General features: G+C 38.7%; 1 protein-coding gene across 7 annotated transcripts in view; it reads right to left on the bottom strand.

The window, feature by feature from the left end:
- RBFOX2 (RNA binding fox-1 homolog 2) overlaps nucleotides 1–17275 on the bottom strand; it is a 247223-nt gene that overhangs the window by 43172 nt on the left and 186776 nt on the right. For all 7 annotated transcript variants that reach the window (XM_070756214.1, XM_070756211.1, XM_070756212.1 and 4 more), the window contains 2 exons: nucleotides 10050–10196; nucleotides 1907–1960 (listed from right to left, as the gene is read on the bottom strand). In XM_070756214.1, coding sequence (XP_070612315.1) covers nucleotides 1907–1960; nucleotides 10050–10196 — 201 coding nt within the window. The remainder of the gene's footprint in view (nucleotides 1–1906; nucleotides 1961–10049; nucleotides 10197–17275) is intronic.

Raw genomic sequence — 17275 nt, 5'->3', positions numbered from 1 at the left:
CAAGCAGCATGCTACGCAGATCATATACACAAACTTCTCCTAATAGCAACTATAAATATAGAATTGACAAACAAGGCTGTCCATGGTTTGCTTAGTACTGGGAAAATACACGTTTTGTTTTAGCTTTCTGATTCCTTTTGACCCGAAGTTGCTAAACAAACCATAGACTGGGTTTGTATAATTTGGTATCATTCCTTACTCATCAGAGCAGTTAGTGAGTATGATCTCAGAAGCATGCACTAGTCTGCTGCTAATCCTTCACTAAGAATGAAACATGAAGCAGCCCAGTATATCTGAGTGTGTATTAAAATAAAGACATATAAACTCAGATGTACACAGCATAAAATTTTACGTGCATACGAGTGCAGACAAATTGATTTTCCCCCAGTATGATAGTTGGGCAATTCTGAGAGTTGAAGTCCACATGGTTTAAAATAGCAAGATTGAAAAACCCTGATCTAACCGGTACAGAAAATAGCATGTTATTTAGAGATTAAGTACCAGCAGATTGCTTCCATTCTGTGAAAGACAATAAATGTAAGACCTTAAACTTGCATAGTTCAAATAGTCAGACCATGGAACTCCCACCAGATTCCAGCTAATCCAAAAAAATGTTTTACATCTCTGGCTTACTTCCTTGTACAGCCATTTCCAGGAGCCTAGGTATACTGAAGTGTAGTGGTCAAACATAACACACTTTTCACTTCACCATTCAAACATATAGTGAATACATGAGTAACAGAAAGCATGAGGTTCAGTGCACTTTGCAGCTCTTCACAAATTAAAATAATTATGTGCTACATCAATTTTACCCTACATCTTTATGAACTAAACTATGAGATAAATTAATTCCAATGCTAAATTTATATATTGTATGTACTGTATAATCCTACAAGTAGTAAATATCACTTATTTTCTGGTTTTCAGATAATACATGGGAAATCTGATATGCTAACAACCTAATCTTGTATATAAATATCCATATGGAGCTACTCTGTATAGATTATGAATCTCAAAAACAGGATACACAAATATAATCCTAGCTATGCCTTATCACTATGATGTGATGGAGTGAAAGTGTGGGACAGATGTTCATTTTTTAATAAAAAAGTGGAAAACTTAGCATTGATTAAGTCAAGCATAGTAGAGACATGCACTGTGCAAGCTTCCCCCACAGAGCTCTGCCAATGCGCCTTGCTCCTGACCTGAAACACTCCCTGCTATTCCAGTGCTGGACCTACTGGGCAGAGAGAGAATCACATCAATTCTTCAGTGAGGGGTCATTGGTTTCATGATGAGAACCGGTTAGGACAAGCAACACTTAAAACTGCTACACTTAGGACTATAAGGCTTGGCTCTCCTGAAAGTTAACTCTAAAAAAACCCCACCACCTTACATCATTCTGAACAGCTTGTATTTTGAATATCTACACGTTTCTAAAAAGCTGCAAGCTTTTGCAGACATTGTAAGAGGATGGGCCAACATGTTTGCAACACTGCAGAATTATTGCAACATCAGGTGGGCATTTAATTTTTCTTTCACACAAGATCATTCTTATCCCATATATAAAATATTTCTAAATTTTTTAATAGCATTTCTTTCTCAAACATTTTAAATTAACAAAAAAAAACCAACCCAAAACCTGACTTTCATAGCTTCAGTGACTCTTTATTTTCAGAAGTTTGGAGAAATCTGATTATTTCAAAGGGAAAATTATGAAATTATTATTGAAGATACTTCTCAATTATATACAACACCTATGGAATAGCAGCTCTAGGTGAACCCAGTGCCTAGTTCCTTTCTGTCTATACAGAATATCTAGGAAGGAAGCTGCTTTATCTTGACAACTGGAATAGACTGGTAAAGGAGAGAAATAAGTAGAGGGTAGATAAAGAAACAAACTTACCTTGGACCCACGTTCATTGAAGATTATCTCTACATCAAGGATTTTACCAAATTGCTATAAAAAAAGATTTATTTTGGTTTGTTAATTCAGCTTCCTTTATCTTTCATAGCTGAGAAAGTAATTGCTTTTTAATGCATAGTTGAAAATATTTTAAAATGAATTCAGACTTAATATTTGTTATTTATTTGTTGAATTTCTCCTGGTTGTCAGGTTTATAAGTCCCACAGTTTTTGATATATATCACAGTCTGTGATATTTTACTTTTTTGGATTCGTGCTAGAGCTAACTTCATATATTATCTTCTCTTTTTTAAAAGTTTTTATTAAGCACACATAAAATACAACAATCAACACTAACAACACAAGACAAAAAATTAGGGATATTGTAGCCCCCTAAGTACAATAAGCTTTCATCGTATAGAATCAAACTTTATATTATCCATGAATAAATATATTAATGCTTCTATATGTTTACTTAGTCTTTACATAAATACAATATTTTAACTATTTCTATATATAAACTATTTAAGCTGTACAGTCCTTTCTTAATTAGTTCGAGAATTAACAGTTACACATCGTCATTTACTTATTCCTCCTCTCTCTCAATCATTCATAAAATTTGTTCCAGCACCTCCTCCATGCCATTCCCTATATACAGTGTTCCCTCGATTTCCACGGGGGATGTGTTCCGAGACCACCCAAGGAAGTCGAATTTCCGCAAAGTAGAGATGCGGAAGTAAATACACTATTTTTGGCTATGGACAGTATCACAAGCCTTCCCTTAACACTTTAAACTCCTAAATTACAATTTCCCATTCCCTTAGCAACCATTTAGATTATTACTCACCATGTTTATTTATTAAAGTTTATTAAAAAATATTTATTAAACGCAGACAAGTTTAGCAATGACATATGACATCATCGGGCGGGAAAACCGTGGTATAGGGGGAAAAACAGCGAAGTATTTTTTTAATTAATATTTTTTAAAAACCGTGGTATAGACTTTTCGCGAAGTTCGAACCCGCGAAAATCGAGGGAACACTGTACACCAGTTTAACATACTATCCATCTTCCACAGCCATGTGGTATTCTCATATTTAGTCTTCTTTAGGCTGTTGTCCTGGGGTTTCATACATTTCTTCAACCTCTTCTAATTATTGTTATTCTGGAAACTGTAAGGTTTCTTCAATTCTACAGATTCTTGTCTCTTATTCGTGGTAGTCAAATCTGATTACATAACTAAAGCTATATATAGGGCTCTCTGTGTGTGAAGTAGACAATGATTATGAAAAGCAATTTTTAAGTAGGAGGTGAATGCATTGGTTGTCAATGAAGTAAGTGGACCAGAAGCCACCTTTTCAAGGACCCAAGTGTAATTTCTACTATTGTCCTTTTCCAGCCATTTTGTTCTACTCCCCACTTCAAAATTTGGGAAATAGATTCTTTCTTCAATCAGACATCATAGCGCTGTTCTTCCACCACTCCCTTCCCACAGGATACTTTTCTCTGCTTTTACATACCCTGAATCAACCCACACCACTCAATAGTTCAGTAGTTGCTTTTTTGGCTAAATAAACAGTATTCAGAGAACAAAGTTACATTGATATGAATAATTTATTACCAAGAAGTTCCTTTAGAGCAGTGGTCCCCAACGGTTTTTCCACCAGGGACCAGTTTCAGCAAGACAATTTTTCTATGGCCCAGTGGGGGCGGAAAGGGGCGTGGTTGGGGGCGGGATTAAGCATGGGGGTGCTGGTCCTCCCCGCCCCTCTTTCCCGCCATCGTCCTGTGGCCGGCAGAACCTGCCTCCCAAGCCCTCTTGCCCAGCGGGAGCTAAGCGCTGGAGAGAGGGGGTCAGGCTGGCCGTCCTGCCTCCCCCCAGCCAAAAACGCAAAAGCTCCCCGCGGCAGAAGCCAAAAGAGGCTTGAGCCTCTCGGTCCTTCCCGCCCCTCTGTCCCATCCATCGTCCTGTGGCCGGCAGAACCTGCCTCCCGAGGCCTCTTGCCCGGCGGGAGGCGAAGCGCTGGAGGGAGGGGGTGGCGGCATGAGGGCCGGCAGCTGCTGACTCCACGGACCGGTGCAACATGCCCCGCGGCCCGGTACTGGTCCGCGGCCCGGTGGTTGGGGACCCCTGCTTTAGAGAAAGGAATGTTTCTAATTTTAATTATATGTGCTCAAGCATGTATATACTACAGCGAAATCCACACATCAGCTATCCACTTTGAAGTTCTTAATGATTTAAAATTATATGATCGAAAACATTACTTTTTCTTATATACATCACCCATTCTACAAGATCATTTATTGAACTTTTTTTGGCCCGTCTCTATCAAATGGGGTTTTAAAACAGTTAGCCTTTTTAACAAAAGTTTGGTTTTAGAATGCATTCTCTGGAGGTAAATATACTGCATAGTTATTTTATTTCCCAAAGTTTTTCCATCTTAAAATCTTTAATATTTCGTAATTATTGCATTATTTTATTTAGGTTTAAGTACAAGCATACTTTTACCATTACAATAATCTTTTAAATAGATTAGGCTTACAACAAGTGGCTCAAGCTATTTAGTGAACTAAGAAATACTGCTTTGGGTTTAGCCGTTAGAATCTCCTTCGCCTGATTTCATGTTGCTGGTTTTATTTCTTAACTTCCTAAATGTATTGTATGCTTTAAATGATTTGTAAGCAAATATTCTCCTTCCCCCCCCCGCCCCCAATCCTATCATTATCCTGGAATGATATTAGTACTGTAAATAAAAACTTAGAAATAAGTTAATCGCTGCCATACAGCAGGGGATTCCTTATTTATTTATTTATTTTATTTATTTATTTATTAGATTTGTATGCCGCCCCTCTCTGTAGACTCAGGGTGGCTCACAGCATACAATAAGACAATTCACAACAAATCTAATAAATTTAAAAAACATTTTAAAAACCCATTATTAAACCAGTCATACACACAGTCACACCATACATAAATTATATAGGCCCGGGGGAGGGAGGGGGTATGCCTCAATTCCCCCATGCCTGATGGCAGAGGTGAGTTTTAAGGAGTTTACGGAATGCAAGGAGGGTGGGGGCAGTTCTAATCTCTGGGAGGAGCTGGTTCCAGAGGGTCGGGGCCACCACAGTGAAGGCTCTTCCCCTGGGACCCGCCAGACGACATTGTTTAGTCGACGGGACCCGGAGAAGGCCAACTCTGTGGGACCTAATCGGTCGCTGGGATTCGTGCAGCAGAAGGCGGTCCCAGTTCCTTAGCACCTTCCCATACATATTACTACAAAGTATTTACATGTTATGATAGCCATCCCTGCAATCAGAAGCTCTTTTCTTTAACTGTGTCATTTCTAGTCTACTTGACAAACTCCAAACACTGTACTTTCCATGGAATCATTATATGATAATATGTTTTAAACCATCAATATTATTTTTCACTGAGGATATCAAATAAGGCATTATTATTGTTGTTGTTGTTGTTGTTATTATAGCCAGATGTTTGGATTGGGTTTAGCATTTATGTCCATCTATCCTTCCCAAGAACAGAACAGATAGATGTTGTTTAATAATACTGTATTAAACCTAAGATTAAAGATATATTTGCAAGATGAACAATGTAAAAGCATTAAAACAATTTTTTAAAATGCAAACAATACAGTTGGCAAGGATTACAAAAAACTGGAGAGGAATAAAAAAAACAAAACCTATACAATTCAAAGGATGTGGGACTAGTATGGTATGTCTTATGAGTAACATAGTATGCAGAATAATAAATTATTGTATACTATATACTTTTAGATTTTAAAAATAAGATAACTCATTCTTTTAAATAAAATGAAGCATTTATTCAGTGTGTTGATAAAGGCTCCTAAATCCAATTTTTAGCATACATATCAGTATGTTTAGACAAGGCTTCACTGACTTGATATCCTCTGTAATACCACAACCATATTTATTATTACTATTTTTCATTTGTATTTTATTTTGTATGGAAGTCATATCAACAAGGAAGCTGCTTTCATGTGATTCATCCAAAGGAAAGCTTTCTTGTTCAAAACAAAATGTTAATATGTATTTGAGTAAATACTTTTTTTCCAAATATTATAGTGTCAAACTGAAATTAGCCTGTACAAAAATTCTGTTGTGGCAGGATTAAGGTGTGGATTGCTGACCGCTTCTTTGTTCCACCCTTTAAGCTATCTTAAGCCTTAACATGGCTTATGGTCTTGCATGAATGCCCCCAAAATAAAGCCATTCTGGGTAGGCAGTAGCTCTTCAGGTGATATCAGAAGCAGAACACCAAAACAACTTGTTAATACTAAGGGCAAAAACTAAACCGTATATATTACAGCTGCTGCTGAATTATTTAATAAAGCGAAATACTTATATAATATTCTCTCTGTCCCTCACACAAGAGCTTTTCCCGCAGGTTCACTGCCTTGCTCTCAGTGCTTCTGAAAGAAGTTACACTAAACTCGACTTTTAGGTCTGAATTTATCTCTGCAGAGAAGGTGTTGAATCAACACGTGTTCTGTGGTTGTACATTGCATACAGTGCTCGGAATTATCGTCACTGCTCCTTGAAAAACACTCCAATTATATCACAGAAGAGAATACCCTACGACTACATTTGAGCCCCAAATTTCTGTTGCTAAGCAAGACTGTTGTTAAGTGAGTTTCCCCCCCCCTTTTACAGCTTTCTTGTTGCTAAGTGAAACACTGCAGTTGTTAAGTTAGTAATATGGTTGTTAAAGTAGCTTCTCCATTGACTTTGCTTATCTGAAATTCACAAAAAGTTAAGATATGTCCTTGAGACAGTGCAACCATCATAATACATGCCAGTTGTCAAGTGTCCATATTTTGATCACGTGGCCATGGGTTTGCTGCAATGATCGTATGAAAAATAGGTATAGGTCGCTTTTTCCTGTGCTGCTTTACCTTTGAACAGCCACTAAATGAATGGCTGCAAGTCAAGAACTATTCTTTTATTATCAGCTAAAACTATTTGCTGATAACTTCTTAGAATTTTTTTTAAAAAATGGCAGCAAAATACTATTTAGTTATGATCACTGTAAGGAAATTCAGGATACAATTATGTTATGAAAAAGTGTTCCATATCTCTCTAACATTTTAGTTTATTACCCTGTTGTTATTTGATTTTACACAAAAGTTTAGTCAATGGCCACAAACCAAGTCGGATACTTTGAAATTAAGCTGCAATATTGCAAACATCTACTATTCTCTCTATCCCTGATATTCTAAACAAGAGAGAACGGGATGGATTAGGCACCTTGTTATAGATCTGGCTGCAACTGATAGCTCTAGATATATCCCAGAAGCTCCAGCTGCCAGATTGAAAAGTCCTAGCCATGAGGCAATAGAGAGAAGCATGTCATGGGATTACAAAAACACAGCAGTTACGGTAAATATATTACTTTTCTATTATTCTTGGCAGAGGCAAACACAATATTTTCCAGGCAATGTCTCCTCAACGTTAGTGGGTTATAAATAATACACACCCAAATATAAAATTATATTAACTAAAAGCTGATTGCTAAGTCATTGTGTTTTGTTTATTAAACTCAATTAGCCGCCCCGAGTCTTCGGAGAGGGGCGGCATACAAAACCAAGTAATAAATAATAAATAAATAAAGACAGATTTTGCTCTGACTAACTGTGCTGAGTTTCATCAAGTCTGTGTGTCATTTTCTTAAATGCAGAAATATGGTTAGTCACTATGGAGTCACTAAATAACACTCCAGGATCAAGAACCAATCATTTCTGCATCTATTTTTAAATGAGGCAGTGTGGTACAACCAATGGGTATTTGACTAGGAATGGCAAAATGCAGGTTCATGTAACTATACACTCAGAAAGCAGGTGAACAATCTACTACAGAGCACTATTGCAAAGATAACAAAATGTGCTAGAGGGAAATAGGACAATCACAGTAACTATATGAATTTCATCTGGGAAATGGTAGAATAGTAATGCAATTAACAAAAGAAATAAAATTATTGTTATGGTTGGCTTCAGGCCAACTCATGTGGCTGCTGATTGTGACACAGAGGAGTGGAAGCCATCTGTTTACAGAAGACCAGTCTGGCTGGAGGACGAATCAGAGAGTGAACCAGAAGCAGAGACAGGGAGAGAAATGAAGCAGGAAGGGATTGGAGAGACAGAGAGGGGAATGGAGTCAGTCAGATCTCAAGCCAGAAGTGAATCAGAAGGGGGAGAGTTAATGAACAACCCTGTTCTGAATGCTCAGGTGCGGAGAATGCTGGAAGACAAGAGCAGTTGCGCAAACGCAGAAACAAATTATAGGTCACAGGTGATAAGACTTAATGACGCTGCTGCAACCTTGAAAAAGGGGAGGGTTCGAGTGATTTGTGTGGGAGTTTATCGTTCAGCGTTGAAGAAAGTTTGATGAATTGTGGTTTGGTGTTTGCTGTGGATTTCTGGACATTCTAACATTGTGACTTATTTCTGACATAAGCCTCAAAGACTTCTGCACTGACTGGAGTAATTTACTGTGACCTATTGGCTTGTTAAACTAACAATTGCTCTGAAACTCCGTGGTTTGCAATTTTCTGAATATAAAGAACAACCCTTGGTTGCTTTTTACAAATCTCTGTGTGTGTGTTTGATTAATTACTTTGTTCCTGGGTGGCTCAAAGTCAGGCATAACAATTATTAAAAACTAAGAACAAATAAAAAGTGACTATAATTTGATAATTTTATTTATTTTGTGCCCATCATAGCTGCTAACCTCTCTGTTTTGCCAAGAACCTTTATTTATATTTATTTAAAAAATATGAAAATCCAAGTATAACTCAAGCAAATCTTTTTCACACAGTTCTTTAATGCACTTGCTGTTTTTCAAAAATCATTCTATATCTATTCACTAATGATCAAAAAAGTCAGCTTAAAATAGACAGAGTTGAAACATGATTGAAGTGTGAGTTCAGTCCTGTCTGATAGAAAAATAAAATACACTGGTGTTGTTTTTAGTAGCTTTAAGAACATCTTAAAGACCAACACAATTTTCAGAAAATAAATACAGTGGTCTTGGACTTACAACCAGAATTGAGCCCAAATTTATGTTGCAAGTGAGAAATTTGTTGTGAGTTTTGTTCCATTTTTACAACTTTTCTTGACACCTTTGTTAAGTGAACCACTGTAATTGTTAAATTAGTAAAATGGTTAAGTGAATCTGGCTTCCCCATTGACTTTTTTGGTCAGAAGGTCCCAAAAGGGGATCTAATGACCCCAGGACACTATAACCATCATAAATGTGAGCCAGTTGTCAAGCATCCAAATATAAATCACGTGACCATGGGGATGCTGCAATGGTCATAAAGGTGAAAAATGGTCATAAGTCACTTTTTCAGTGCTGTTGTAACTTTGAATGGTCACTAAGTGTAACAGTTGTAAGTTGAAGATTACCTGTACCATTAAGAAATCATTAATTCCCACTCATACATTGATCCACAGCTTGGAAATGAATGAAATGTGTACAAGGAAACCTTTATTCATTGGTGGAATCCAACTGAATAGAAGTGTTATTTCATTGACAGTGTGGGAAAACATCTGCAGTCCTGAGAAGACCATCCAGAAACATTGGACACGGGGCAGCATGTAATAACACTTAATTTGAAGCTTTAGAAATTTGGTTTACTGCAGGGGTATCAAACGTGATTGCATTACGGGCCATATCATGACATATCTAGATTGTTTTTGCCTTTGCGGAGCCGGGCTGAGTAGGGCCTGCCGGGTGTTTGACATGCCTGGTCTAGTGGTTAAGGCACCAGATTAGAAATCAGGAGAGGATGAGTTCCAATCCTGCCTTAGCCATGAAAGTCAACTGGGTGACTTTGGGCCAGGCAGCACTCTCTCTCAGCTTAACCCAGCTGTTGTGGGGGTCCTTCGGAGGTTGGGTGGCATGTATGTATGTATGTATGTATGTATGTATGTATGTATGTATGTATGTACGTACGTACAGATAGATAAATAAACAAACAAATAAACAAACAAACAAATAAATAAATAAATAAAGTTCACTACCTTGAGATTTGTAAAATTAATAAAGTGAGATATATATCAATCAATCAATCAATCTTAAATTTCTAGTTGTGAATACTGTTAACATACCCCAAACATCTGCCGGAGGTCAGGATCCCGAAAACGGAAGGGAATGTTGGACACATGAAGCCGCTTTGGAGTAGACTTGCTCTCAGTATTCTCACTGCTTTGTGTCTGTGACTGCTGGCCATCTGTCTGTGCCCCTCCTTCTGTCTGCTGTAATTATTTTTTAAAAAGAAGAAAAAGATAACCACAAAAATCAGCCATGATTCATTCGTTAATCAATTCATGTTTTGCACATTAAAATATCTACAGGGCCAGACTATTTACGGGACCGCCTCCTCCCTCATACCTCACTGTGGCCAGTAAGACCCCACAGAGTTAGCCTTTTCCAGGTCCCATCTGCCAAACAATGTTGGTTGTTGGGACCTCAGGGAAGAGCCTTCTCTGTGGTGGCTCCGATCCTTTGGAACCAACTGCCCCCAGAGATCTGCATTATCTCCACTCTACTGGTCTTCCGGAAAGCCGTTAAGACCTGGCTTTTCCATTAGGCCTGTAATTAGATTGATTGCAAGTATGTATGGTTTTTTAAATGTTATTACTGTTTTATTGTATTGTTGATTTTTATTATTAGATTTTAACTGTTTTTATTGCTGTTGTACTTATTCCTACTGTTAACTGCTCAGAGTCCGTTTTGGAGTGAGCGGTATATAAATACAATAAGTAAGTAAGCAAGCAAATATTAAGAAACTGAATAAATTTTCATAAAAACAGTTCAAATAAACAGCAATCTTTTATTGATGTGAAAGATGAAGATAACAAATACTAAGAAAATTTCCATAAGGTAATATCTAGGACTCTCAATGCATTCCATGTAAATTAGTAAATTATAGTCAACACTTTTTTTCTTGGAATAATATATTCAATTCCCACCAGTTTAAATAAATTGGCCTATTGTGAAATTAACCTTGTTCCGGTTCCTTAAATTTAAAAGCCTACTGGCATGCTTCCATTATCTTTTGTGCTAAAAGTTTTCAATTGTTAATAGTTATTACATGGCATTTTAGTGTATTTAAAAGATTTCAGTGGCCTTATCGTGTTGCAATACCTCAAATCACCGTATAGGCCATTTTATCTATAAATTAAAAATGAGGCTAAAGCTGAGGCAATTTGATCTGCCTACATTTATGATAGCAATGAGATCCTGTCATTGTTTCATAAATAACTTCTGTCATAAAGAAGTCATAACCACAAGTATCTCTTTAATCCAATGCTGTCATACACAAATGCTGTACTGTAATTTTATAGACTGAGAAGCAATCTGTGAAATCATACCAAAAACTTACCCCCCATTATTTCCAATATATGATTCCCCAAAACAACTGATATGTCATCACCCCAAAATCTATTTGATTCTTCCCGAATCCCCCACCTACACAACCGAAGAAGCAGAAGGAGTGGTGGAAATCAACCTAATTGTAGATCTGTATTTCAGCAGAATTGGGGTGCCACTAATGTCAGAGTCCAACAAGCAAACAAGATCAAGCACCAAAACAAATATAGAAGATTTCAAGGACTTAAATTAACATTAAGTTAACTTCATTGGAGCAAACCTATCATTTCACAGTGCACTTTGGTATTCTAATTTTGCTTCTCTATATTATCACTGTATTAATTGAAAAAAAGAAAGCAACAAGATGCATTGCCTCCTGACTTTCAGTTGTGACAGTCTCCTGCAACTATTGTTTCACCAAAATGAAAATCCCACTCCCCGCATACAGAGACTATTAGAAGCAATTGTTATTAGGTCAGCAACATCAATTTGTTAGTCTACTGCAGGGGTGTCAAGCTTAATTTCATCGAGGGCCGCATCAGGGTTGTGTTTGACCTCTGGGGGGGGGGGATGGGCGTGGCCAGCTTGACATCACTCATCTCAGCAGCACTTATGGTTGCCTGAGCGCTGTGCCAGTGAAAATGGGCTCCATCTCTGCGACAGCTTCTGCAACCCTCCATCAGTAAAAATGGAGCTGGGGTGGAGCATACAAAGTCCTTGAGCGCTCCATTGTCTGCAACAGCCTCCTGCAATCCTCTGCCAGCATAAAACAGAGCTTGGAAGGGCCGCATACAGCTTTCATGAACTCTATTTTCAGCTTCAACTGCCTCCAGTAACTTTCTGCCAGTGAAAATGGAGCTTGAGAGGACCGCACATGACCCTTGGGAGCTCTATCTTTGGCCTACTGCAACCCTCGGCCACACGAATCCCAGCGGCCGGTTAGATCCCACAGAGTTGGCCTTCTCCGGGTCCCATCGACTAAACAATGTCGGCTGGCGGGACCCAGGGGAAGAGCCTTCTCTGTGGCAGCCCCAACCCTCTGGAACCAGCTCCCTCCAGAGATCAGGACTGCCCCCATCCTCCTTGCCTTTCGTAAACCTCTTAAAACCCACCTCTGCCGTCAGGCATGGGGGAACTGAGACATCTCCCCTTGCCTATGTACAGTAGTTTTATGTATGGAATGTTTGTGTGTATGTTTTTATATAAGGTTTTTTTTAGGTTTTTAATGTAAAATTGTTATTTTAGACTTAATATTAGATTTGTCATTGTATACTGTTTTATCACTGCTGTGAGCTGCCCCAAGTCTGCGGAGAGGGGCGGCATACAAATCTAATAAAATAAATAAATAAATAAAAACAGAGTTTGGGAGAGCCGCACACAGTTCTCATGAGGTCCATTTTCACTGGCCTCCTGCAACCCAATGCCAGCAAAAATGGAATTCAGGAAGGCCCTCCCAAGCTTCATTTTCACTGGCCTAGTTCGTCACTGTTTCTAGGTCGGATCTGGCCTAGGGGCCTTGAGTTCGATAGACCCCATGTCTACTGACTTAATTACAAATGATGGTTCCAATGTAACTTATATTAATAATTGTGAGAGCTCTGTTAACAGAAGAGTTTAACAATTACTTAAATTATTTTACTGTGTCTTAGTTCCTTATTTTTATTCATTTATCGATTTGTATTCATTTATTGATTTGTGTTCTGCCTTTATTATTTTGCAATTAACTCAAGGTGGCGAACATGTTCAACACATCTTTCTCCTCTTATCTCCCACAAACAACAATCCTTTCAGGTGGGCTTGGCTGAGAAAGAGTGACTGGCCTAAAGTACGTCTGTCAAACTCATGGCCCACAGGCCAGATGTGTCATGCAGAGGCCATGACCATACCCAATTTAGCAAAAGGGGGGGGAGTTGCGTTATGTCATGTGATGCCACTGTGATGACATGAGTTTGACACCCTTGGCCTAAGGTAACCAGCTGACTTTCATGGCTAAGGCAGAACTTAAATTCCAAAACCTAAAGAGACAGTTTGGAAAGGCAGGTACAAAGAGCTAAGAGACCAAAAGCTTAATTTAATCATTATTGCAATAATTTCTATGACCCAGAAATCACCAGTATTAAGAAATCTAGTTTTGGTAAGATCTGAAAAATATGTCCATTTAGAACTAGATCAGTTTTCAATGCACTTATAACAAAGAAAAGCACTAGCAAATTATTCCTACTTCTAATATTAATTCAAGAATGTTCTAGTTTAGCCATTCCAATTAATTTACATGATTAACTGCTTTTAGTTAAATGTATTTTAAATAATTAATATTGAATGATTTTTAAAAAGAGCTGTACTTTCTAGTGGACTTAAACTAAGGAGAACAGAATTCAAAGTCCCTGCTGCGCTTGTAAATTGAAGGTTTATCAGCATCTTTCAGTCTACCGACATTAAAACATTGCTAGGATTCCCCACCCCCACCCAAATTGCAGGACATTGTTATATATAATCTACTATTTCAAGCAAAGAAAAAATATAAAATGAAAAATTTATTTTTGAAGTTAATTTCTATTTTAATATCTATCCAGCTTAAATAACCTGACCCGGCAACATACAGTAATCCCTCGCTATACCGCGCTTCACCTACTGCGGCTTCACTTCATCGCGGGTTTTAAAGAAATATTAATGAGAAAAATCATTCGCGGATCTTCGCTGGTTCGCGGGTTTCTGAGGAAGTCGATCGGCAGATTTAAACCTGCCGATCGAGTTCTGAGGAACTCGATCGGCAGGTTTTTTAAAAAAAATATATATCTAAAATTGTAAATACTGTATTTAAATACTGTATCTAAAATAAATACTGTGTGGGAAGGGTTTATAAACACTTAAAACAATGAAAACTTACCAAACAATTACAATATAAATACTTAAATAAGTACTATCAGTCGATAAATTCCCCATCGCGGATTTCACCTATCGCGGCCAGGTCTGGAACGTAACACCAGCGATAGGTGAGGTCTTACTGTATTTGTATTTGTTCTAACAATTATGAATTCTGTTCACTGAAACAGCAAACTGATGTTTTTCCTTGACTTAATCTAAATTAATATTTATATAAGGGACTAAGCAATATCTAAGAGGGAAGACAAGGTTTCTCCAGGCACTGCGATTAGCACCAGGTTCTTTTCTCCTACTTTCTCTCTTCTAGACATGACCTTGGACTTGTCCACGAGCTTTTCGGCACTCACAAAAACCCTTGAGAAGCAACATTCACAAGGCAGTGTGCTGAGCGCAGCAAGAGTGGCTTTTGGCTTTGCTTCAATCAAGCAATGAATGTAACACTAACTCTGTCTTACCATCTGTACCCACACAATGCAAAACAAGACACCAAACAGCTGGGATAAACTAATTCCATTCAGCCGAGAATCAATTTCAATCAGCCTCGAATACAAAACACGTAAAAGTTTCCTGACAAAGGTACATCTGATCACATCACAAAGATACTATTTACAGCTGTTTTCTACTTTCCCTCCTCATAACACTGACAAAATTATCTCCAAACAAATGCACACTGCATCCTAAAGGGAGAATCAATGAGGCTGGCTTGTGATTAAATGACATCATATTGCTTGGCAGTTTTATTTTTATAACTCTGTCACAGCGCTCTATTCTCCAGGGTAAAATTATCCACCGCGAAGGACAGAATGCATGACATCTCATCCATCATCTGGGCAGATAATAACTAGTAAATAGTTCCCCCAAAACAACCCATGGATGTTATTTAACTTCTGTAGTCCAAGGAGTCTCTCTCCTCAAAATGCTTTTTTTTTTTTCACACTCTGAAGCACGGCTAATGCAAATGTGAATTTGCCAATGCAAATGCTGTCCAAAATGTGAGCTCTTTGCAACAGATGGTAAAATTGGCAAGCTGATACAGCCTTCCAGATGGCTTCGGACATTATGCCCATCATCCTCATTCTTGGTCGCAAACGGAGCAGACAAAGGGAGGGAACTGGGGAAATGTAAAAACTGGTGGTGTTCAGGATAACTGGTCTCCCTAGGGTAGTATGAATAATTGCCAGGGATGTGTCTGCTCTACTTGACCTCTTCCCCAGGCATCTTTATGATGCCAGGCAGATCTTCATTCAATAGCTACTTCTCAAAATCAATGCAAATTGTGCATGACTGCTACCTTATTGTAATTCTCTTGTTTTTACTGATGTACAAGGATTATTAATTATTGAAAATGCTTTAGGGTTTTTAACTATGTTAGATATTTTCCAACATGAAAACGAGAATGAAATGACGCCCCCCCCCCAAAAAAACCAAATAGACAGTAAATTTGACTTTCTATGTGTTGTCTTGTTTTATCTAACTGCTTAGCTGACTTCATGACTGAAAAAGACATTAGGGGGAAAAATCTCATCCACCTTTTTGAGGGTAATATTTCAGAAAAATTTAAAACTAGTTTAGGAAGAAGAGATCTCTATTGGTTGCAACCAATGAAAACTAAAGCCACAAATAAATTGGAGAATCTGAAATTTAAGAGATATTTGAGTAAATGCTCCTTCATATGATAGAGAGAACAGCTTTACTGTAAGGAGTTTCTTATTGGAAATAGCAAGTACAGTATAGCATTACCTTCACTGTAAATTTGAATATGAGTATTTTGTTTATTATGTATTTATTATTTCAATTTATAGGCCACCCTTGTCTTGACGGACTCAAGGCGGCGTAGAAAATTAAAAACAGAGATACAAAATTTAAGAATCCAAAAATAAAAAGCACTCATCAATCGTTCATTCATAACTAGTGGCCAGAGCAAATCATCACTCAACTGCCCCAGACCTGATGGCAAAGTCATGTTTTTAAGGCCTTTTGAACGGCCAAGAGAGAGGGGGCAATGCGAATCTCCAGGGGGAGTAAATATGTATCTTTCAGGATTTTTATGTATACAGTATTCTCTTTCATGTATTCTGTCAAATGGTATCCAAAACTGCAATGAAATTACATTTTTCTCTTGAAATGGTAGACCTCGCAGGCTTTTTTGGTTCAGTAAAGTACTGGGAATAAAATTTGGGAAATCGGTTAAGACATGCCTCCCCTATTGCAATCTAAGCACAAGTCTACGGAGAGGGGCGGCATACAAATTTAATAAATAAATAAATTTATTAAATAAATAAATAAACAAGAGCTCTTTCCAAGGCAAACGTCATGCCTATCATGTATGTTTCATTTCTTAAAAGTTATCTACTATATCAAAATTTGTCAGCAAAAAACTAAACCGCGAATAAAAAATAATACAGTGAACCCTCGAGTTTCGCGAGGGTTCCGTTCCAAGACCCCTCGCGAAACTCGATTTGTCGCGATATAGCGGTGCGGAAGTAAAAACACCATCTGCGCATGTGCGGCCATTTTTTCATGGCCGCACATGCGCAGATGGTGAAGTTTGCGTGTGGGCGGTGGGGAAGACCAAGGGAAGCCGCCCAACAGCTGATCTGCTCGGTAGCGCGGCAGCAGCGAGGAGCCGAAGATGGGGTTTCCCCTTTGCCTGGGCAACGGGGAAACCTCATCTTCGGCTCCTCGCTGCTGCCGCGCTACCGAGCAGATCAGCTGTTGGGCGGCTGAAGGAACGTTCCCTGGGTCTTCCCCGCCGCCTCGGATCCTCGCTGATGCCCGCCCGCCGTTTGCCGCTCGTCCCGTTCGCCCACCGCTCGCCCCGTTCGCCCGCCGCTATCGAACTTGCTATCGAGCCTGCTAATGAAATCCAACCCGCAGCGGCCCTTTCCCTCTCCAGGCTGCGGGAGGGGTCCGGAGAACAATGCCTGGCGCCGCGCTCCCAGCTGGGCTTTTTTCCCCCATTTCCCCTCGGGTGGAATTTCAGACCCTCCGCCGGTTGGATTTCATTAGCAGGCTCGATAGCAAGTTCTTCCTCCCTTTAGAAAGCCCCGCAGCCTCCTCCGCCCGGCGAGGCCGCCAG

This window comes from Erythrolamprus reginae, chromosome 6, assembly GCF_031021105.1.
Source record: "Erythrolamprus reginae isolate rEryReg1 chromosome 6, rEryReg1.hap1, whole genome shotgun sequence".
In the NCBI taxonomy this organism is placed as follows: Eukaryota; Metazoa; Chordata; class Lepidosauria; order Squamata; family Dipsadidae; genus Erythrolamprus; species Erythrolamprus reginae.
Note: the sequence above shows the minus strand (reverse complement) of the source record. Positions and strands in the feature narration are given on the sequence as shown.